This window comes from Manacus candei, unplaced genomic scaffold, assembly GCF_025592945.1.
Source record: "Manacus candei isolate 608988 ecotype Guabito, Panama unplaced genomic scaffold, ASM2559294v1 h1tg000024l, whole genome shotgun sequence".
Classification (NCBI taxonomy): Eukaryota; Metazoa; Chordata; class Aves; order Passeriformes; family Pipridae; genus Manacus; species Manacus candei.
In genome coordinates, this window is record NW_026138072.1 from 7,488,110 (window position 1) to 7,512,468 (window position 24,359).

At 35.6% G+C, this 24,359-nt stretch overlaps 1 protein-coding gene across 4 annotated transcripts; it reads right to left on the bottom strand.

The window, feature by feature from the left end:
- Window positions 1-822: 822 nt before the first annotated feature.
- On the bottom strand, window positions 823-24,340 carry TRAPPC13 (trafficking protein particle complex subunit 13). Of its 4 annotated transcripts, none has more exons than XM_051788423.1 (13): window positions 24,182-24,340; window positions 17,712-17,780; window positions 16,737-16,836; window positions 16,050-16,134; window positions 14,757-14,884; window positions 14,557-14,629; window positions 11,036-11,080; window positions 8,573-8,590; window positions 6,295-6,428; window positions 4,954-5,152; window positions 2,053-2,153; window positions 1,251-1,398; window positions 823-1,155 (listed from the first exon to the last, which is right to left on the bottom strand). In XM_051788423.1, the coding sequence occupies exons 1-13, from the start codon at window positions 24,225-24,227 to the stop codon at window positions 1,051-1,053; spliced, it is 1,251 nt and encodes a 416-aa protein (XP_051644383.1). In that variant the 5' UTR covers window positions 24,228-24,340; the 3' UTR covers window positions 823-1,050. The 4 variants fall into 4 exon arrangements, with proteins under 4 accessions (XP_051644383.1, XP_051644382.1, XP_051644385.1 ...); XM_051788422.1 differs by having other exon boundaries at window positions 1,251-1,401; XM_051788425.1 differs by lacking the exon at window positions 8,573-8,590.
- Between the last annotated feature and the right edge of the window lie 19 nt (window positions 24,341-24,359).

Genomic DNA, 24,359 nt, shown 5'->3' on the forward strand with positions numbered 1-24,359 from the left:
TAGTCAGGATAGAGTTCTAATTAATTTTTTTCCTGTATGGACTTATTCCCTCATTTTAGGAAGCTGGTCCTAAATTTATACAATATTTTAAAATTGAATTCTATGGTTACAGATTTTATACATAGGAAAGCCTTAAGTAAAATACTGTCAAAACTAACTAAGGGAGCTAATTACCAACATGGCAGCTAAGAAATACAAGACGCTGTTGATTAGAGTCTTTAACACTAGTTTGCCTAGTGTTAAAATAGCAAAGACAGTCACCATTTTCTCTATTAAATGGCTACCTCTGGGTGACCATAGATATTTCAGTTTTAGTTTTCAGTTCCCTACTAACTGGGAAACAACTTGCCTGTTTACAGCATGCCCTGTATTGCAGGGACACACAACTCTGCTCATGACTGCAGATAACTGGGCCAGATTTGCTGTATTACTCCTTTTCAAAGACTGAGCCACAACCAGCAGAGTCTTTGGCTGATAATCCACTTTGTAGCTGCCAGTGCCCCAACAGTGCCAGCTGCACTCTCTCATGTCATACCTTTATCAAGTTGTATTTCCTATGTCTGTGAGTGTTCCATGCAAATACACTGCCATGCGAGGTACTCCAAAATATTTCTTTTAGGGGTTTACATTCCAGGAGCTTCTCTTTAAATGGTCAGTTCCTTCAAACTGAAGCAGTTTTGTCAGAACCATAATTTTTAAATGGTTTAAATACTTAAAAAATAATTATAATTACAAAAGTAAGTATAAATTGCTACTATTTTTTTTCAGTCTTGTTCCCATGCTGAGGTGATGTTATGTTACTGCAATATAATTTGCTAGAGCTACACTTTTTTCAAAGGTTTTATTTTAGTAGATAAAATGAATATGCATGTTTTAAAAAGATGTTAAAACATTCAAGAAATGCTCAGAGAAATTAAATCATCACAATTACATTTACAGCTATATAGGGATTTTGTTTGTTTGTACAAACAAAATGTATGATTTGATGGCAAAAACATCAAGAAGTTGGTAAAAAAAAGCAAGCACAGCAGAACCACAGAATTTTTTTCTTCAGCTTTGTTTGACTCCAGAAGAAACTACACAGACTTGTGCAATATCATCATACTCATATGTTCTCTTCAAAAACGTGTCTGTAAGTCTTAAGCCAGAGACACTCTAGAAAGGAAAAATATTTTTAGGAGTTGGTATTAGAAAGAATTGTTAAACTTATAAAACAGCTATTTTATAACAAAACTGTGCTAATGCCTTACTTGCAATCCCTGCACTGAAGACAACAATGTAAGTGCAAGGTGGAGGGATGAACTTGGGTGCAGCTTTCCAAGTTGCCTTCCTGAAACTCCACACCAGTGGATGGAATTAGTATTGCACATTTCTAAAACCAGATCCATAGTCCTTTCACTGCTAGAGAAAATTGAAAAACAAGAATAAACCTGTGGGCTTTTTTAAGCACTCAAGGACTGCAGACATGTGAAAGCTTGATTATTATTCAGGTTACTATTAATCAAGAATTTATAAATAATTATAAGGCAGCAAGCAAGATTGACACACAGTAGTTCAGCTTTGTTTGACACGAGCATCCTATCATGCATTTAACAGTACTGGATAACTAATACTGCTAACATTTTGGACGGACTACAAGATTTTCATGAGAAGTATCTGCAGACTAAATACATGCTTTAATCCCTGCCCTCAACTTCTATTTACAATTATTTCACTTAATTATCACTTTTGCAACCCTAAGACGATTTGTGATTAAAGTATGAGGTACAATCTTAAATAATACTACAGACAGCTCCATGGAATTCCTCTACAAATTTTTGGCAATCTCCAGACGGTATTAACAGAGCATAACAGAATGGGCTATTTGGTGTTTTGTTTATTTTTTAAAATCATTGTAATTCATAAGATGTGTTTCAAGCAGTTTTGTGTTACTACAACTCATAGTAAAGACCACGTTTAACTTGTTTGAGGAGAAATTATTGAAAAATGAAACAAAACCAGCCACAACTTACCCACTCCTGAAAAAGCACAAGAATAATTTGATATGGTTACCTGCAATTTGTTATTTTACATGTAATGTCAAAAGGTTCTTCCAAATTTACAGTGTCTGGTATTGTCTCCAAAGAAAGCCTTACATCACCATAGCCAGGAGCCTGAAAAGGAAGAAGAATGTATACTCATATTTTGAATAGTGAAGTTGAAGTTTTTACTACTCAAGTTTTCCTTTACTGCAAGAAGCTTGGAATAAGAGGAATTTGAAGAAAGAAGGTTGACTCTGTGCTTTTGATTAGTATGCAAATCACAACAGTTCCCCATCCACTGCTGATGATCACCTTCTTCACAGGTTTAACAATTCATTAGATAAGGATGATCATTATTACTATGTTTTCCAGATAGTTTACACCCTTAAAGTCTGAATAGCCATATACAGTTCCTGAGAAGATCTGCTTTATCCTGAGACCTGTTAGGCAGATAACAGATCTACATGGACTATGTAAGTAAAATTTTCCTGCATAAAGCCACCACTATTCCACATCCTAAGAAATAAGAGGCTGCTCATTCTCCCTGCCATTTCAGTCCTCCAAGCTTCTGCCAAAATAATTAATTGCCACCAGTTAGAAAGTCACATGAATATGAACGCTTATCAACTATCCTGTTCTGTCAAGAGTCGAGCACATTTCATATGACAAACCTGTGGTAAATACCCTAGTTAAAACCAACCAGGGCTGATTCAAATTGGTAATCTGCAGATAAAAAGCAGGTTTAGATTTTCAATCCCCACAAATGATAGACGGTAACGAAAAAATAAGGGAAAAATTTGTCCTGCCTGATAAGGCTTAGTTGTTGCATATGTTCCAAGTCTACTGATAAAATCATGCTGTAGTGAAAGTTGTATTTACAGCTTGATTGAAAGATATTCCTGAAGAGGTTCAGAAAGCCAGTGTTTGAAACAGGTTTTAGTCACATACAGTCCATTACAGATTAGTGACAGATGACATTTTAGAAAGCATATTTAACTGGACATTACAGTAAGCAAAGGGATGTCAAGCCAATGGGGATTTCAGACCAGTTGAGCAGTGTACATCTGGAACCTTTCAAGAAAGAGAAGTAATTACTCAGCCCTGGAAAAACACAAATATATTCAGCTGCATTAGGTCACAGGGAGGAGTCAACTGGAAAATTATACTCAGTTCCCTCAACACTGTTTGCTGTAACACTGAGCTCTTCCTTTAAGAGATACATTAAGGGGAAGAAAAACCACACACAAAGGCACAATAAAAGCAGTATTTTATAGAATAAACTTAGCAGCAACTGGTCAAATCAAAACAGAGTAGATGAGAAGACCTATTCTGGCACATAGTGTTGAGCTTAGAAATGAGATACCTCCAAGAATTGATGGCTAGAAGTAAAGGCCTTGAAGTAACACCACGAGGAACAAGGTAGCTTTCATCCAAACTTGAGGTAATTGCTTGAAAGTATGGAATCAACTAGACAATTCCTCGCTTGTCCTGCTCAAGAATAATGTTTAACTTTGGTCTGGTTCTAGTCTAGTCCTGCACTGAATGCCTGTGAGCAGGTGGAGTACCCTTGGCATACTGTGGACATGCATCTGTCTGGTTTAATGTCACCCAAAAAGAATGTAGTTGTGAATTCCAAGACCATTCCACAAAAAAACTCCAACCAAATTATGGTATGTAGGGGTAAGCCAGGATAGTTGTTTCAAAAATGCATTTCTGATCTGAACCATAACAGTGACAGAGGGGCACAGTACAGGCAAAATTATGGGTGTTGGGGGCAACAATAAGGCTGGCAAATGGATTAGGATGAAAATGATTAAAGGTGAACAAAGCCAAGAGATTAAATAATCTGACAGCACTTAAAAAATGAGGAGAAGACAAGAGGGAGCTGCACACACTGCAACTCCAAAGGGAAAAAGCCCAAGTATTTGCTGCTTTTCTAAAAACATATGTTGCTTAAAGTACACAAGATTGCTCATGTTTCTCTGTTAATCATGAGGCACAAACCAATGACAGATAACCAAAACTAACCATGGAGTGTGCTTCATGTGCAATACTCAAATGTGCAACAAGAAGGGATGCAGTGTGAGACAATACTGATTTAGGGAGGGGGAAAAAAATCTGTCTTTAAGAGAAATGATAGGAAAGCTCAGTTGAAAATGGGACAGTTTATTCTTAAAAAATAAGCAACAAGTTTCAAAGTAACAGGAGTAACTTAAGTTCACAAAAAAGGGCAGTTTCTAATTTGATGGGGTTATACACACACTTTACACTTCAATTAAAAATAAAGAGAAGTTTCAGTGACTAGCTGTGAATTTCCATGATCCAAGTTTGCTTGCCTAGTTCTCAGTCAGTATGATTTCCCTACAGAATTGCTCAGTTACTAGAAGATGAGGACTGGGGGAAAGATAGAGGTAGAGACCCAATTATAAGCTTTGTAAACTCAGACTAAGATTCATTTCTCAAAGTTTTTTTAACTATTCTTCCATATCTCTCTTACCATCCTCAATTGAAAAGATGCAAGTCAAGTTTAGGCATTAGAGTAGACACATTGTGCAGCTAACTTAAGCAAGCTAGTAAATACAACTTAAAATTCATGATCAATTTATAAATCAACTAGAATAGAATAGATTCAATCAAAATTGTGGACATGAAAGACAAATAATATTACACATAAAAATTGTTACTCAAAGATAATTTTATTCTAACCAATGTATTTTGCAACACTGGTTACTTGATTTTAGCAACTAAAATGCACAGTCCATGAAGTTATCCACACTTCACTGAAGAAATACAAGAAATAACTCTCTAACACATATAGAAACATGAGGTTCAGAAAGTAAGCAGCTCACATTTTCCAAGTCATTATTAAATTGTTCGTTGAGTTGCCTTAGAAATGAGCGCTAAGTTAACTTAACACTTCAATTAACCTTACCATTCTTTGGAGCTGGCTAGTTTGCAGCCTTCCTCGTTCACCCAGATTGGTTTTCCATACAATATCTAGTTTACCAATCACTGTTACACCTTTTATTACTCCAGCTTTCTCTGCAAATTCTTGCTTTGGTTTTAGACAGTATAAGTATTGACGTGTATCCATAGGTTGTAAGTAAGTCCTTGCGCCAAAAGTAGACTCACTGAACAAAAAAAAACACACTGGTCTTAATTTAAACAGTTATTTTGAAAAAGACTTGAAACTCAAACTTTTTTCCCCATCTCTCACCAGTCTTACTCAGTGTGTGTGTGTGTTCATACTTTATTAATGGCAAAACACACAGAACAGTTTTCTTTTTTTAACACAACAGAAAACAATATTAGAATTTATGTACCACCAAGGACTGTGGGGAAAAAACCCCATTCTTATTCATCTGAGCCAGAGAGAAATGAGATGGAAATACACTTTGACACATTATAATTTACTATCTGGCATCTTAGCATTTAAACAACAATACTGTTAATTTTTCTTTTACTGTTTGGTTTCCCTCATAGTAAATCTCAGTGTAATGAAACTAAGATTCCTGTTCAAAAATCATTACAGCAGATGCAAACACTTTATAAGAACAATGCTCTTCTATATTACAGGTGACCCCTTCAACAGGCAAGAAGACAGAATTTTCACTTTAGCCCCCTCTACAGAAGCACTCAAACATCACCTGCTCCAAAAACCCAAGCAAGTGCAAAGCACAAACAGCTGAAATTAACTTCACAAGCTTTTGTATCACAGTAGTCAGTTATTCTGGTATTTGGTGTTCTACTAACAGACACTAAATGAAATTTAATTTATTTCACCATAACAAATTTTTATATTTTAAGATCTTATATGGGTGTTCCACTGATTCACCTTGACTGCTGCCTTGCTAGATCATGGTTAGAACAATTGAAAACAGTTACCACTCTACTGATAGGAAGCAAGGACATATCAGGTCCTGTAAGGCTAAGTATGTACATAGAGATCAAGTCAGAACCAGATGTGGGCTAAATATGATATAGGAGATACTGAAAAAATAGTATGTTTTCATGTTACCATGTCATCCATGTTAGAAATTATTTGAGGATTAGGCTGGAGATTACTAGGTAGAATTATAAAGTTTTAAGAATAGTTTCTATGAAAAGAAAACTGGAACAGATTTTCCAGTTGAATACATAACAGGAATTTGATCTTTTTAATCAAGCAAAGAAGTGCAATCCTTCCATTACAGACAACTAACTGTAATGCTTATATCTCATGAAATCCTAATACAAAGAGTTTCAAAGTTAAGTATCCTGAATATGAACATACCTTTTCCCTACTGTGTCAACTGTGTTCAGTTCTGCAACACTGTACATCATAGATGGCTCTAAAGAAACCTTCTCCATAAACATTGGAGAGGTAGTGATATTCTGAATTTGAGCTTCCAGAAACACTTCATCTGTCTGGAAAAAAAAAAAAGGGCAAGTTCATGAAAATGTGATTAGTGTTATTGAACAGAGTAGACAGTCCTATTGTTAAAAAAAACACATGTGTTTAGTTCATGCCTGCAAATCAAATTAATTAATGCAAGAAAAAACCTTAATCCCAGTAACAATAGGAGCAAAAGTGTTAGTCAACAGGTATCTTGCCAAACAATGGATGTGGGATAATTTTGCTATGTTCTAGCTATTGCTTATTTGTAATGCATCAGTTCACCACTTCCCAAGACTTCCATCAACTTAATAGCAACTCAAGATTTAATCCAAATTATTAAAAAAAAAATTAAAAATAGAATAAATGGTAAGGAATTGCAGTGCACAACATGCCATGCCAGATGACTAGTGCATCAAGCTGTATAAAAACATTAAAGTAAATGTGTGTTTTTTTCTTTAACTGAAAAAAATATTTCATGTACATGCTCTAAGATTTTATTATTATTATCAAACACTGGCATTCTGGCTAAAACACAAAATCCAGCCTCCCCTCTCACTCAGCTCCATCATGCCAAAGGTTACCAATACTGTATGCATCTGACAATTTAACTGGTGCTGTACCTTCAGAACTTCTGAAGCTAATGCCTAAAGATGGTATTGAAGGATCAAGTCTGGTACAGAAACGAAAGCTAAGGCTGTTACACTTCCAAAGATGAAAACTCATGGAACTAGAGATGTTTTGCCTCACGTCTTTTGTGGAATTGCAAACCAATGAAGTCATTTTGCAACTCTAAAAATCTTAGGGCACAGGATCAGTCTACTAGAGGTAAGAGCCCCCAGAGAAGTGAAAAACAAAACCAAATTGCTAATTTAAATTAAAAAAAGGGGTAGCAACCAAATTTGTATTTACAGAAGAGTTACTGATTCAGGCAGTTGGTCTAAATGGTTGTTGTAGGCTACTTCCAACTGAACTAGTTTAGTCTATTGATTCAGATTGAAGCAGTTTCTTTTGTTATGATAAATTTTTAAAAAGTACTTTTATGAGGAAAGCAGAAAGAAGCTTATAGTTTCTTTTAATCAGTTTAAATAAATCACTTCTTTATACAAATGGAGTCCTGCTGGTAAATTACAAAATAAAAGTGGGACAAAACAGTCAAAATATGTTTAGTCTCAAAAATATTGTGTTAGAAGGAGAAATACAGAATTGCTGTGTAACTTTCTCTTGTTTACTGTGTTTATAAGGCACAAAAACCAGACAATAGCATATATATGGCAATGAAAACTGTGCAGGCTCCATGGGTTACAGACACACCTCATGCTTCCAGGACCTGGAAATAACCCCAACTAAAACATGGTTCTAAGTAATCATTACTACTGTCACTAAAATTGATACCATTTATATCCCAAAAATCCATTGCTCAAAGTGTCCATTTACCCAAATTTTAGTTGTTTTCAAAGCAGCAACCATAGGCAGAAATTTAGAAAAGCTAATTTGAAAGGGAAAAGAAAAAACAAGCAGCATAATGAAAAAGCAAGTTAGTTTTGTGTTATTTGTAATCTGGTTTAATATCACATGGTTTAACACCCCCCTTAAATACTTAAAAATATGCACTATATTTTAATATAAGGCACACCTTAAAGTGAAATCAGACTGCAGAAGTAACATACTAGCTCAATCAACTGTTACATGCAGTTAAAAGTTGGAAAGTGCAGTTCCAGCTAGCAAAAGGAACAAAGAATATCCAACTGCTGCTCTCTCCTCAAACCCACTGTCTCCACCAACGAGATGCGAAAAGTTCTGTCACAGCTTACACAAGCAGTGCTGTAGTGAAACTTACATTTCCAAGGGCAAAATAAGAAAAATTTTAGGAGAGAATCACTCCTGTTTTCAAATAATAAATCTAGTAAAATTTTGGTAAGGTATTTTATAGGAGGACTCCCACAAGCAAGAATCTGTAATAATCAACTCTGAGTTTCAACAATGGGTATTAAAGAAAGAGCTAACCATATGAGTGATTAGTTGCACATATAAAAACAAGAAAACATCTCTTTATGATAGGTAGAACAAACATTGCTTTTCCATTATGTTTGTAAAAGAATGTCAATAACAAGCACAGAAACAGGTAAGCAATTAAAAAAGCATACATATTTATAAAAAAATAAATAAAAATTACCACAGAACTGAGGTCACTCTAATGGGAAAATAAAAAAAAAAAAACATTAGAGAAATTAGGGTTAAATGTTAAAGAAAAAGGAGGCTAACTTTCAAACAAAATGCATCTCTGCATTTTTTTGCACCATCTAAACAAGATAGCATTAGTAAGACAGAAACATAAACAAAAATGGATGCAAACAAAGATGACAACTACATTTCTAATAACTTATAGCTAGTATGGTTACATGGTTTACTAGCTTTGCTTCAGAACTAATCCAAAGTAGAGCTTACGGCACACAAATCACAGACAAGATATGGTAGAACAAACTGACCAAAAAAAAGGGAGTTTTTGACCAAATTTCAAGTTTGTCCTAAATTTAAATCCATGCAATGGGTCGTATACGAAATGGAAAAACAGTCCCTGCCATTTTACAGATAATTTGAAGTATCCACATATATAAGGTCTCAAAAAAACCCCAATGTGGTAATGTGTCCTAGCAAAGCTACAATGTAGCAAGTTATAACAAAATTTGCCACACTATCAGAAAAACTTTTTTAAATATCCATCATTCCAAAAACTCAGTTTTAATTGCAAACTTTCTTATCTTAGGTGTCTGCATATTTGCCTCCCTGTGCACGTTTGCAGGAACAGAACCTTTTACAAAGCCTTTTCCAAGGCACATCAAAGTCAGTGAGAGCGTTTCTATAGGCAGGTAATTCAATCTTGGGATTGCAGCAGGTTAGGGCAACAGGGCATGTGTTCTGTGCACAAATTTCAGTGATTGACTCGATTTGGATGCTACCGCAATATAAGCAACAAGCAAGAAGATAAGGTTCAGCATCATTCCTTGTCTTAGAAAAAAATTAAATTCTGGATTATCATTAGAATATTAATAGAAAATAATTTTAGTGAAAGGCATTATGAACAGACAGCATCATACCTGTAATATTAATAATAACAGTTTAACTGGTTAGACAACCTTTAGAGACCTTTAGTTAACTAAGTAACTGACACATACCATTTTCTTTTCTCCCCTGCTCTCAAGGATAATAGTCAGGATCAATGCCTTGGTGTTTTCATAGCAATGTAGTATCACACACAACATCTAATCAAAGACTTATTTCTAGTTTTTTAAAATTTATTTGGATTCTACGGTCACAACATACAGCAACACTTTACATACTTCCAGAAATAAAATAGGAGTGGTACTATATCCGTTTCCTAGGTAAATGAAAATTGCTCAGTTAATATCATCCAAAATATTTTCTTTTAAATTTCTTTCAAGCAATCATATGGGTTTGGGACTTGCACAAAGTCATGAGCATGAAGAACAAAAGGCATTCAAACAGCCTTTTAAAAAACCTCTACAGAGAAAAAAAACCAAAACCCAAACCCACACACGCCAGCTCAAACACAAAAGCTTCCCACAGATCTCTACCATGAGGAATTGGTAGCTAATTGAGAACTGGAGTTCAAGACCAGTCAGTATAACAATTTTGTAAAAACAAAGAATACTTTTGATCTATGTCAAAAGTTTGCCCAGAATTTACCTTAAAAAGGTTTTGATTTCCATTAGTGTTTCATCACAAAACAAAACTTACACAGGAAGTACAGAGAGATAGCAACATTTAAGGTATCTGTCCCTCTCTCCCCTAACATACACTTGATATCTGAAACAATAATATAATGCAGACACTAAATATGGGTTTATTTTGCTCCAAGAGGAATTACCTAATTTTTTAGGATTATTTTTGTTTCTTTTGTTGTTAAACCACAGCAGAAAACACTTCCAGACATTCTCACTTACGGATAACAGCAGTTCTATAAAGCATGCAACCATGTGCTTATGTTCCAACCCTACTCAGGTATCTCACACCTGATCAACGTATGGTTTGAAGCCTGTGGCCTACATACATCTACCAAATTCTTACCACAAATAACCAAATATGTCCAAATAAATATGCAAGGCATATATAAGGTCATATAGTTTCAAAGTGCTGTGTGTAACTGTCACAAACCTAAAAATTAAATTACTGAATGGAAGGGTCATAATTACATTTAAGTTAAATTTAAGTAATTTAAATTTAAAAAAAATTTGAATTGTCCCCACTCTGATAAATTGTCATCTGCTTTGTGAACAATTTATCTCCCTTACAGTAAGTACTCTACCAGCCTAAATACACAAATAATAACTGAAAGTGTCTGAGTTCATGGGCAACTGGAAAATATGCAAAATTGTCAGTCAATTACATTAAGGTCTTGACATGTCTATCTTAGTTACCATCTCTTTCAACCCTGAATCAAGAGCCTATTTTAAAACTAAACAATATATATCTATCATAATTTTTTCCCTTTTAAAACTGATCATCTTTCTCAGAAAGGTGTACATACAAAGCACTTTGAATTTAATTTAACCACCTAATATGAAGTAATAAACCCAGCACACCAAAACACAAATACCCAAATACACACAGATCTCACCTCAGCATTGTAGAATTTGGTTTTCACATCTAGTGGTTTAAGAACCTGAAATGAAATGGAAAAAAAGATGGACAATTGGTTTCTCAGACAACTTCAGCATCAACTGTTTTGAAGTGCTAGGGTCTTTTACTGAAGTGTTATTTTTCCTTTTGATCTTACACATAACAGGTGCATAACGGAATATGTGCTACAACTGACTCGGCTAAAGCCCCACAACTAAGAGTATGTACTTGTTGCTTCTTACTTGTGTATACTTGACTGCTTTCCTACTAAGCAGTTTTCTCATACTGAAAACAAGTAATTTTCAACCTAAGCACTGGCCTCTTACAAAACCAGACAAATCCAGTGTTCTAAGTAATGTATGTCTTTAAAATAACATCACATTCATCCTGGATCCTGAAGTGGTCTGCACTTGCTTTCAAGAGTAAGCAAGAATTATCTAATATTTATAAGTACTTCAGAGTTCTGCAGAAAACGTTGCTGAGGGCTTCTCTAAAATAAAAGAAATAGAGAACTATTCATGTGACTAGCTTTAATAAAAAACCACACTAGCCTTCACTTCCTTCTTGAAAATGCAGCTGTTTCGAGAAATAAAAAATCCAATACATCATTTTAGTCTTATGAGATTCAATCAGCAAAAGAAAGCAACTCCATGATATAAAAGCGATTCTCAAGTGTTGGTTCTTAAGTACTTGAATTTTTGCATAAAACCACTACAGTTAACACATTCAAATATGAACTGTATATACAGTGATGTAACTGAAAGAAAAAATCTTCTATTACACTTGTAAGGAAACAAATTTAAATTCTATTCCTGAAGACATTTATTTGCCTTTACATAGGAAAACTTTTTTTGTTTGCACATAAATGCACTGCATCCTAAGAGACCCCTAACATTCCAAGTCATAAACAAATCTTTTAGCACTGAAGAACTCAAGATTAAAATGTTGTCTTCAGAGAGATTTCTGCACTGTAACAGGCATAAAGTTCAAATCTTTCCAGTATTCATAACTATCTCTCTCTCTAGTCAGAAAAAAAAGTTAAAATTTTAATTTAGGTCTTTGCTGGTTGAGTAGGGCTTTTTTCAGCCAAATATTTTGCTTCAGTAAGCTTCTTAGTAATTTTTCTGCATGCTGATTTTTTTCTCTCTCTTCTGATAGACAAAGTCTTTGCATTCATTGCAGTAAATTTCAAGTGGCCTTCCAGTAAAATACAAATAATTATTGTGAGGTTCACAAATCACCCACCAAAGCTAAACAACAACCAAACCCCAGAAAGAATCATTCCTTCTCCATTTAAGTATAATGCTGTTATTACTCAGAGAAAGCTCTGGAACATAAAGGCACTGTCAATCAGAATTAAACTAAGTATGATGTTTTAAAAAAGAAGCTGATTATAACCAGTTCAATTTAAAAGATGATAAAAAATGTAAATGTAAAAAAGCTGAGAATCTGTCAAAGAGAATTTTTTTTTGTTTGTTATAAAATAGCTGGTGGCATCTCTATCACAAGCAACCATCAATTCCCATTGTAAAGAAATGGTTTAGTGTTCTATAACACTTCTTTTTGTTTGTTCTCAGATATTCTAGGCGGTGTCTCGATGTCAAATGTACAAATAATGGCAAAAATGTCTCAGTGAAGAGTTTTTCTCATAACGAATCAGAGGGTATTTACAGAATGGTGTAAAAGTGTGTGTATATATATATATATATATACATGTAACTTTTAAGAAGCTCTTATGCTTCCTTCTTTGTAGGAAGGGCTTCAAATTTGACAGATAGCTAGCCTTAGCTATTTTGACAATTAAACTGTCTGTGCTGGGTTCAGTTAAAAACCACAGCAATGCGTAATTACAACACGCATGTAGACCTCAGAAAAATGTGCACGAATAAGTTTACATATAAAATCTAAAGGAGATAAATCAACATCTTACACAAAGCTCTGGCAAGAACAAAGGTAAGGAACAGAGAGAATATGAGATGTGAAAACCTGCAGATGCATGTGTAAGTGATCAGAGAAAGCCTAGAGGGGACAGAGGTAGCCAACACTAAACCGAGGGACAGAGAATGGAGAAATGGAAACAGTTTCACAAGGAGAGTACAACAAAGCACACAAAGATGAAAATTAACTTCATTAAAGATGAAGAAACTCTGAAGAGAATCTGCATTCAGAGGGAGTGTAACACAAAAACTGATATGGAATGATTTTCCCTAGGATTGCCAAGAAACACATCTTCGATTAATCAGTTTGTGCCATTTCAAGGTAATACTAACAGTACTTGGATGTTCTTTATCATCATCATGGCTGGGCTTCACGAATGAAGATTTGGGGAGGGCTCTACTCACATTTGTTACAAGCGCGCTGGTGGCTAAAAAGGCCAATATGAGACAGACAAGTCCGGTTGCAAAAGGCAATATCCACATGTTCTTTGTAATGAATGGCAATTTAACCTTCTAAAGACTGAAGTATTTTTTTCTGAAGTATCTAGACAGAATACTAAAAAACTACAAAATGAAATCACCTCATAGAATCACAAAATATCCTGAGCGGGAAGGGACCCACAAGGATCTTCAAGTCCAACTTCCAGTCTTGTACAGGACCATCCCCAAGACTCACACCATGTGTCCAAGAGTATTGTCCAAACACTTCCTGAACTCTGTCAGCTTGGTGCTGTGACCACTTTCCCGGGCAACTTGTTCCAGTGCTCAATCATCCTCTGGGTGAAGACCCTTTTCCTAACATCCAATCTAAACCACCCCTGACACAACTTCAGGACTAAACTATGTAATGCTCCTGTACTGCCAGATACTCTGTGAGAGTATCTTCCATTCCATGAGGAAGAGCCCACAATTATCCAAATCTTAACATATTTCTCTAAAAAATCCCCAAACAGCCATTAAATACACAGCTAAAATAGACTCTTTCTTGCCAGAATCAGTCCACAGATAACAGTATTTTCCTGCTTTCCTCAGTTACTCCAATCTCAAGTCTTGAAATTTGTGTGATGGAACAAAAGGTTTCAACTCCGTCAATTACTTCTGTGGGTATTAGTTAGATACAGTACATCAGACATCTTTGCTTAGATTCCTTTAAAAAACAAGTTCCACTAAGTTCCAGTTTAAAAAAGGTTACACACACTAAAAGAAAAATCAGAATTTTACACTGTAAACTCAATGGTTAGATGTATCAAAGTCAGCATGAACAATGTTCAATAAAATCCTGTTTAAATATAGTGATAAAGCTGGCTGCTATAAAAAGGGATTTTTTAAGAGTAATTTTTTTCTCTATAAATTAAAAAAAATTGTAAGATGTAATATTTATTATTTCTGAAATGTTTACGTGTATGACAATTAGAAACCACCAGTTCATGTGAAGTTTGAAGTGATGGCTTTTAATAGTTCACTTTTAAAAGTGAACAGATTTTTGGTACGTAAAAGTTCTTTTGAAGTGTCAAATGTTTTAAAATGAGTTTTCAAGACTCACACATTTATTAAAAGTAGAGTGGAATACTTCATGCAGTACCTGAAATTTGAAGAACTTTCTGAAATACATCTTCTCTCCGGTCTGCGTAGTGTAACTTACTGCACAAACTAAGCTGAAAAGAAATAATTTTTTAAAAAACAATTTTGAGTTACTTTAAATCTATGCTATATCAGAAGCAGAATGCTTGTGCTGCAGTTTCATTTAAGCTCATTCAACAACAGAAAAATTTAAAACCTTACATGTGTGTTCCTATTTCCTTTACTTCATGGTGGATCACATCATCAATGCAACAGTCAGGTTTAAGTTCTGCCACTGCAGCACTAGAAGCTGAAAGGTTCAAACGCTGAGAACTTGTCTGAAGATCAGCCTGGAGACATAAAAACAAAGCATTGGTTAGAACTGCAGCTGCTTAAAACCATATAAAGAAAAGTAATTTATATTATAAAGTACTAGGTTTCACTGAGCATTTTGTACCCTACACACTTTCATACATGTTATATGTTAAGATGATGAAACCTACCAAAGCTAAAGAAAAGTTCGAAAAGTTGTAAGTTGTCTAGTCCTTTAATATGCAACTTATAAAATCTCTATTTGTTTTTTACATTGAGTTCCACAATGACTTCTGGAATTTCTACTCTCAGTATTTTATTTGTTCAACAGAAAATGCAAAACAAAAATGTAGCACTAGAAAACAACTCATACAAAATACAAACCAGCATGCAGTTTACATAGACTTGTTTTGACAACCTCATTGAGTATGCAAGTAAATGAATATAACTCCATATTTTTAGCTGTGAAAGTTTTGCTAGACCCATTCTTCAGAGAAGCTTTGCATAGAAGGGTGTGTGTGCAGAGAAGGGCAATGAAGCTGCTGAAGGGTCTGGAGCACGTGTCTGACGAGGGGTGGCTGAGGGAGCTGGGGGCATTTAGCCTGGAGAAAAGGAGGCTCAGGGGAGGGACCATGTTGCTATCTAGAAATGCTTGAAAGAAGATTGTAGCAAGATGGGGGTCGGTCTCTTCTTGTAAGTTACAAGCAATAGGACAAGAGCAAATGGCCTTAAGTTTACCCAGGGAAGGTTGAGATTGGATAGCAGCAACAATTTCTTCACCAAAAGGGTTGTCAAGCATTGGAACAGGCTGTCCAGGGAAGTGGTTGAGTCACTAACCCTGTGGGGACGGTGTAGATGTGGCACTTAGGGACATGGTTTACTGGTGGCCTTGGCAGTGCTGGGTTAACAGTCAGACTTGTTGATCTTAAAGGTCTTTTCTAAACTTAACAACTCTGTGATTCTGTAATATATCCATTTTTTGATACAATCATAATTTTTCATTTTAATCTTGAAAGATTTCTATAATAATTTCTATTTTTATGTCTTACTGTTTCCAATTTCCAAGTATATTTTCTGGATTGGAAAAAGTGACATGTATTTCCTAAAGCCTATAAATTAGCATTATATATATACAATATATTGTCAGAAAACATACTCATCATTTTTTTTATAAATCAAGTAAGTGGATTTATCATCACATACCTTCACCAGTATGTCCTTGACAACCTGATTACTATCATTGTGCACACTAATATAACTGGAAAACGTCTCGCCCAGAAATATGTTTCTGCAGTTCAGGAAAAAAAAATACTTTTAGTAACAGTTACTAAAAAACCAGAACATGTCACTGAAACATCTTTTAGTTCTAATTTAAAAAATATATACACACACATGTGTTTGCCGGATTAAATCCTAGAAGAATATTGGCATTTTCATGCCCATACTTCTGAAGTCATCCTTTTAAGAAAAACAGCTTCAAAAGAGAGCAAACAAATCAGACTTTTTTTCCAGTTCAATATCTGAGATGAATAAGAAGATGGCTTCCAGTACCCAAAGCATCACGGTAGTAAACTCTGTTAATATAAGATGGGGTTTATAGCAGAGCATTACACTAGTCATTCACGCACAGCTGTAAATCTCTTCCAACTTTCAATGCTTATTAAATTCAGTCATGCTACAGAAAAGAAACATTGGGCAGCACACACACACACACACACACACATATATATATAGATTTAGATTTATAAATCAAACCACAGGTTATTTTTAAAATGACTGAAAATCTCATTGCATGACAATGGTGTTCAAATAGAAAGAGAAGTAATAAACACATTATTATTAAATGAATCCTAAACCTTGCATGTTACAGTTACAATAATTCCTTCTTACCCAAAATTTTGAGGCAGAGTCAGCATTTCTCCTAACATCAAAGTTTCTGCACCCTTTACAGTAGAAGGATCATCTTTCATGAGTTGATTAAAGAGATTACCTGTAGAAATATCAAGTTACTATTAATTACATATTTGCTAAGTCTAAAGGTTTGTCTACATTTAAGTTATACACTTAATCACTTACTTAGATGTAGTTTATTTTTAGATACATTTATTTTACAATAAACTTATTTAGGGGGGAAATACATATCCATAGGCCTGCCTTTAAATTATAATTTAACTCCCATGAGCTTGTATCCAATAATTTATTCAGTATACATACTGAAGGGTACAATCCCAACCAAAGGCATAGCTCAAATTAACATTGAATTTTAAGGGAAATTCTACCCAAGTAAAGCACAGTACATAACAGAACTAATTAACCTCACTTATTTTCTTCCCCTGCTTGGTTTGTATTTTCACACAATCCTCTTTCTTGAATCTTCCCTTTGACTCTTATACTTGACTTCTAGACTTCAACTATTTCTGTGGGACAACCCAGGGATTTCCAATTTATGAAGGCACACTAAGCATAAAACAATTCAAAACCAGTCTTGCAAAATTGTTTTCCATAGAACATTCACGTGTTGGTTCTAATTACCAGGGCCTTTTCTCCAGATACAAAAAGACAGTAATGACAAGCTTTCTCCACCTACACATTTCTCTCACAGAACTGCCTTCAATTTTGTGTTAATTGCTCAGACTTTGAGATCATCCATTTGAGTATCATCACTAAGCTTTCAAAGCTGTAGGTCAAGAGCTGTAGAGTGCACCTTGGTACCTTCCTTCAATTATTACCAAATCTAAAATATACTGCTGTTTCAGAGTCCCCCCCCTCTAGGGGAGGTCATAAGAATCCTCTAATATCTTAGATGGTCACATTGCTTAAGCCTGGTAAGACATACATAACAATCAGTCAGTAGAAAAGATTTACCTGGCAAATCTCTTTCTTCACAAGTCACCGGAATATTAGTGAATAAAGTAGGTTTGGTTAGCCTCATCACTGCAAAAATCAGAAAAAAAACCACAGGTCAATTAAACAAATATTTTTAAATGTTTTTTTAAAGTATAATTTTGTCTTGCTCTCCTTCCACCAAAAAGCCCCAACAAACCACAACCACCAAATAATCTTAGACTGAAAAAGGGTAACACCTTCTTGGATCACCTGGCCTTTCACAATATAAAAAAATTCCCTGCTCTTCTGAGATCCAATACTGGTAATGGCATTGCTCCCTCCTCCTTTGTTCCCTTGGTGCACTGACACCTACTGCTTTCAATTTTATGTGCTAAACGTCTTATACCTGTTACTGCGTTAAGGGCTTTGTGGTCTTCAGAAGTGTACCAGTTTAATTTTTTTGTGGGCTTCTTCAGTTAAGCACCTGTCCTGTAATCCTCGTTGCTCTAGAATGGGACAAGATGGCTAAGACAGACCCTTTCAGTCAAACACCAGTCTATAAGGAATTGCATTTACACCCTAATCTATAACACTTACACAAGGCAGAGTTACAAGTCTAAAGGCCTACATTATTTATATATCTGCTTTTTCTTTAAGCCACAACCTTTAAACTCAAGCCAGCAAAACCAGTACAAAAACCTGAGGAACAACGTAACCATTTTATTGATACTGACAAAATCAAAATCATCGAGATTTTGCTACTTAAAAAACTATACTTCAAGAAAGTGGTATTTTCAAAGTCTATTTTAACTCATACTCAAAATTACACTATTTTTACTTATATAACAGATTTCAGATGCTACTTTTTAAATGAATTCTTCCCTATTTACATTAACCATGGCCCTAATCTTGTATATAGCTTCATATTCATATCAAACAAAATCGAGCATTTGTAACCTTAGGTGTTGATCTGAATATGTAAAAATCATCAGGGTTTTTTCTTGGAAACTTAAAAAACATAAAACCAACTAAAACTAAAAAATAAACCAAAAGGATTTCTCTTGACTGCAACAAGTTAATCAACATCCTTGCACTCATACGTGTATTGTGGCTTTACTTTTATTGCACTTTTCTACAATTTATATATCCAGATAGCATTCACTGTTTCCAGTGGTGTAAAGTATTCAATTACTTCGATATACATTTGAGTACAATGGGCTGTGTTGGTTCACAAGAACTTAAGACTACCATACAGTAGACCTATGCAAGTTAGCATCGACACAAACAATTCTCACTTTTCACATAAAAAGGTAACATTTTCTCCTTGTTATGGTGAAAAGTGGAAAAATATGACTTCTGAAGGTTTAAAACCATGAGGCATATTAAAAAGATACATAAAACAGAGTAAATGGAAAAGCACATTCAACACTGAAAATGAAAAACATAAAACACTGAATTGTACATGCATATGAACTAAGCATTTCTTGAACAGAACAAAATGAAAGCCTGGATTTCAGCTGGTACACTGGTGCTACTCAAGACTGTAATAATTCTGTAGGGCAGCCTCAGGTGGTGTTCGCTCTTTACATGACAGTTACCCAGCTCAGGTGCTCATAGCTAGAAGAGCATCTATCATTATTCACATATAAGCCAACTCAAAGCAGCAGAAAGGTGACAGCCGCAGTGACAGTGATCCCTCCTTCTGTTTAGTAAGATGCTTATTTAGCTCTTTCGCCAGTATATCAAATAAATATAGTGGGACTGTATTATTGGCATGATTTAATTTTATTCAAATTTACACTAAGCCTGTATAAACTAGTAGTTGCTGACTATTTCTAAAGAAAGTTTAGTCATGTTTCAGGCAATAAATAAATACATCACAGAATGAAGTCAAAACAGAGAAAAACTACTATATTATTTTATTTAATAAGACTACCAAATTAATATTAGAAAATACAGTATCTTTGCAGGACAAGGTCTCAGCACTTTTCTTCTAAGATCCCAGACACAAAATACAACATCAAATAAAATTCAAATCACATTGTATTCTCCTTCATTATATCTTCAAAAATGCTGATACACAAAGAAACGTTGCTACTATTAATGTTAAATTCAGAAATATAATTTCAGTGAAATAATTTGGCTGTAGAAGCTACAAAACCAATAACGACCTGCAGTTACACTGGAGAGCATTTTGCACTAATTTTGCTAAGTGGTCATATTAAATGGCACAAACATCCCAAATGTCAATATAAGACCCCCTTAAAATTGTCAGAGTTCAAAAATACATGCCAATCACCCAAACTGAGCAATATCTTTAATTTTAATATTTAAAAAAATGCAATGCCTATAATAAAATATAATTATTCAACATAAGGATGTCATAAAAAATGTAAGTAAAAGTCCAAGGGGAGTTTACTTATTTTTACACAGAGGGATCTGTTAAGCTTATGTGCACTTTTATTTGATTAGCATTAATGATAATCTAACAATCTACAAATACATTTGTTTTCCTCCTTTTCCAGATGCCATAGACCTTGATCTCCAGCTAGAGCAAAACTATTTAGCGGAAGTGCCTAAGAGAAATGCATACCTTGCAGTCATATCAATCCCAGTCTAACTTCTCTACTGACCCTCTAAACATTCGATTGAGCAAGGACAGTATGACCTTCAAAAACTTTATTCTTTCAGGTCACAAAAAGTCATGATGAACTCAACCTTTTATGACTGTTTAAACCCTCAGAGACCTTTACCTTCCACAATGACAACAAACAGAAGTTTATGTATAGAAGTCTCATTTCTTAATTTCCTCACTTGTAGCTGGAAGTGCTTTCTAGTGCTCACTACTGCTTTCTTGTTCCCCAATATAATTAGAGACAAAACAACAGAAACATCAGGAAAAAATAATCTTATTACCAAAGCTGTAAACCAGCAATTATTAAATTGTTCATATTTTTCAGCACACAATTTCTACTGAAGCTATCATTAGTATTTCAGTGAAAATACAGCTAACATTACTAATAAAGCACATTCATGCCACATAAAATAAGTTTGTGCTTCATGCAAGGGATATGCCTTCATTAAAAAAGACTCTCGCACACCTTACTTTCAGGAAACAATCAGATCTTGAAATTCCTAATGTCAAAAGTAATTAGAGACAAAATAGCAATTATTACAACCCATTTAAAAACACTTTTCCTTCTCCTAATTTCAAAGAAGCAGAAAGGATGTACTTTGTTCAACTGAAAGCATAGATTTTATTATCTGACACAGCTTGCCAAAACAGCCTGGAAATTCTGCTTTAATTTTTTTCTTTTAGACCACCAAGGCAAAGAAAAGCTACAAAATGCAGTACTTAGCCAAACAGGAACTTACTAATCTTAATTGAACCATAAGTTTTCAGGCAAAACAAAGTTAAAGAAATATATCATTAGTTAGAAAACTGTAGCAAAGTAATATAAGTAGGTTTTTGCTTATTAATTCATCAGTTGTTCTAAAGTCTATATATTCTAAACTGCTTAAAAACTCCAGTACTCTAGACAGTAATTTTATTATTAAACTGTATCTTAAATTATAAACTAAATATAATTCCATATTTATGTACAAGCAAATTCATTTTATCTGTAAGGCTTAGCTTTTCCCTAAGAATATTTCTAACATATTCACAGTATAATATATCACAGAAAATCCATATCTGTCCCACAGATCTTCGGATAGTAGCATTGCAAGAGGGCAATTCATTCTCCTTGATGAGTCTATTCAATTTTATCCAGATGTCCTCCAAATTCTCATTATTACAAATAGATTGTTCAATTGTCCACTTTGCTCTATAAAACGCATGCAGTTTTAGTCTTTCCAAATTGTTTTGCAGTTCTTGAGATAAAGGAAGAATCTTTTCTTTGAGTTTAGCGCTAGGGAGAGAGATACTCCAAGACCTTTTCAACTTTTGTTTTCCTTTAGGTGGTGGTTGTCCTTGATAGTCCAAGTTAACTGGTCTGTGAACAGCTTGTGCTTGGATTAAAGTTGAACCATGTTTCATGCTAGACTGAAAGTCAAGCAGATTCTTTGTGCAGTCGTAATCAGGAGATCCTATAACATATTCTGAAGGTGTAGAAAGATGTTTTAATTCTTCTGCTTCCTCATGAGAAATAACAGGTGCCCGCTTTTTTGGTTTGAGGGGAAGTCTGTATAAATCATTTGGAAACCAGGGTGCAAATCTTGGTAACTGACGAATTGGAAACTCCTTCACTGCTGCTTCTGCAAATTTCTGCAGTTTTATTACATCTCTCTGATGTGGTCGATAATGCAAGACCACTTCCATGCTTGTACCATAGGAATCCAGTGATTCTTAGGAAAACAGTCTTAGGAAAACAGTGTCTTGATTAGGATTCTCAAATCTAGACTGAAACATCTTATTTACTAGAATTTCCTTGCCCCTTCCTTTTCCTTGACGCAAAGATCAGTGGAAAACAGGACCTAAAGTAGAAGTATTATAAAACAATAAGATACTACCATATTAAGACAAACATCGCTAGGACATTTTTCAAAAAAGAATCAGGTAGTAAAAATAAGTGAGATACACATTAGAACATTCTACTTTATCCAGGCTGAACATTAGTGGCTGTATTCCACCACTACCAGTGTAACTTCAGTACACTGAACATTATCCACATGCACACTGTTTATTCAACACAGTCCCTTTGCAAGAGAATTCTTTTTCTGTCACCATCTCACACTTGCCATCCATCACTATTCTTGCTATGTATCTTAAAAGACATACAATTACTACTGCCTATTTTCTCAAATTTAGCCGACAATTTTTTTTTTAATGTGTTTCTCCTACACATCAATATTTTAAGCCAGGGCATATAAAGCAACATGTGTGTTACAAAAACCCTTCCTGAAATAGTACTGACTGATACAGCAGTTTTTAAAGTAAAAAGTGAAAAGGGAAGTGCTCTAGGCAAAGAGAAGTTGCCTGTTTCCATTTCATATCAGAACTACAACATTCAGTTTTAGTCTCACAGCTGCCAAGCAATACATGCAACCTTAATTCAAGGAACTGATAATTGCTTCATCTATCAGACTTTTAGAATAATTAAAAGACTCATTAACTTCTCAAAGGCTTTATACTTTCATAAAAAGAATACATTAAATGTAGGAGCACGGTGGAGGGAAAACCACAAACACTGTTATGAAACATAACACCCTCTTAAGAAGTTTGCAATCATTTCAGGTTCCCTGATCAGTAATATAAAATAATACTAAAATAATAAAATCCAGGATTGCCTAATCATTGCACTGTCAAGATTCTCTTTAGTATATCACAATGCAAAGAAGCCCTCACATCTTTGTCACTTCTTTTGCAAAATCTACAGCCCGGACACTGCACCAAATTCAATACAAGCCCAAGGACTGCACTGGTTTCTTATGACCCATCATAAAACTTTTTGCTTTGAATTAGTTAATATCAAAATGCATTTGTATTGTCAGCTCATGATGTTTCATGTTCTGTGTGTATACACATAAACATATTCGAAAAGGGCTTGTTGAGCTTTGAATTATGGTTAACAGATTTTACTGTGACATGCAGATACCATTACAAACTCCGTCCAGGAATGTTTTAAAACTAGAAGATGGGTTCTGAAATGAACTCCACACCTGCACTACTTGATCCATCTGGACATCCTCACTGATCTAGAATGCTTGCAGAATTGAGATTTTAACCAACTGTTTATTGCACCAACATAACTAGCAGCATTTATTACTCAGAAATTATCAAAACCTTCAGAGGGCTCTCTTGTATTAATTTTGTAAGGCATGCAGGAGACATACACAATTTTATTTTCACTATTTGTGATCCCCGAATCAAGAAAGTAGGCCTGGTAGCAATGCATTGAGCACAAGGTGAAAAGGGAAAAATCCACCCAAAGAGGAATCAGATAACCAATTGGGTTGGAAAAGACTTCTGAGATCATGGAGTCCAACCTATGACTGAACACCACCATGTCAACCAGAGCACGGTACCAAGCGCCACGTCCAGGCCTTTCCTCAAACACTTCCAGGTCGGTGACTCCATCACCTCCCGGGCAGCCCATTACAATATCTAATCCCCCTTTCTGTGAAGAAATCCCTCCTAACGCCCAGTCTAAAACCTCTCCGGCATAGTTTAAGACTACGTCCACTCGTCCTGAAAAACAAGGGGAACTGGAAAGCAAATTTTAACTAAACGTTTTCTCACAACCGAAGCCTTGAGCAAAGCACGGACACGCCGAGCAGCCCCGCAGCCCCCCCCGCCAGGTGCACACCCGTGTGCGGGGTATTTCAGAGTAGCCCCCGCCGCCTCCTTGTGCCCTGGGGCACCACCCACCGCAGGCCCCAGCGCCGGGCCCTGCCCTGATCCACCTCCTGAGACGGAGGGGAGAAACACCCTCGGCTGCGGATCGGACACGCTGTTTCACCACCGGACCAGGGCCGGGCGGGCGCCGGCGGGGCCGCGCTGTCGGTACCTTTCAGAGCCAGCAAGTGCTCCTGCTTGGACTGATTGACGTCCATGGCTTCCACCCGCACTATGGCGGGGAGAGCGGGGCGGAGCCGCTCTGGCTGCGGCGGCCGTCACTACAGCACCCAGGGCTCCGCGGGCGGCCCGGGGCCGCACCGCCTCCTCCTCCGCCCGCCGGCACGGAC

What these genes read in the sequence shown, in the direction of transcription:
- TRAPPC13 (XM_051788422.1), bottom strand. Translation starts at nt 24,227, where the DNA reads ATGGACGTCAATCAGTCCAAGCAGGAGCACTTGCTGGCTCTGAAAG. An exon ending in ACTCTGCCTCAAAATTTTGG is followed by an intron (nt 16,135 to 16,736) that starts GTAAGAAGGAAT and finishes CCTGAACTGCAG; the next exon opens with AAACATATTTCTGGGCGAGA. An exon ending in AAGGAAATAGGAACACACAT is followed by an intron (nt 14,630 to 14,756) that starts GTAAGGTTTTAA and finishes ATTTCTTTTCAG; the next exon opens with CTTAGTTTGTGCAGTAAGTT.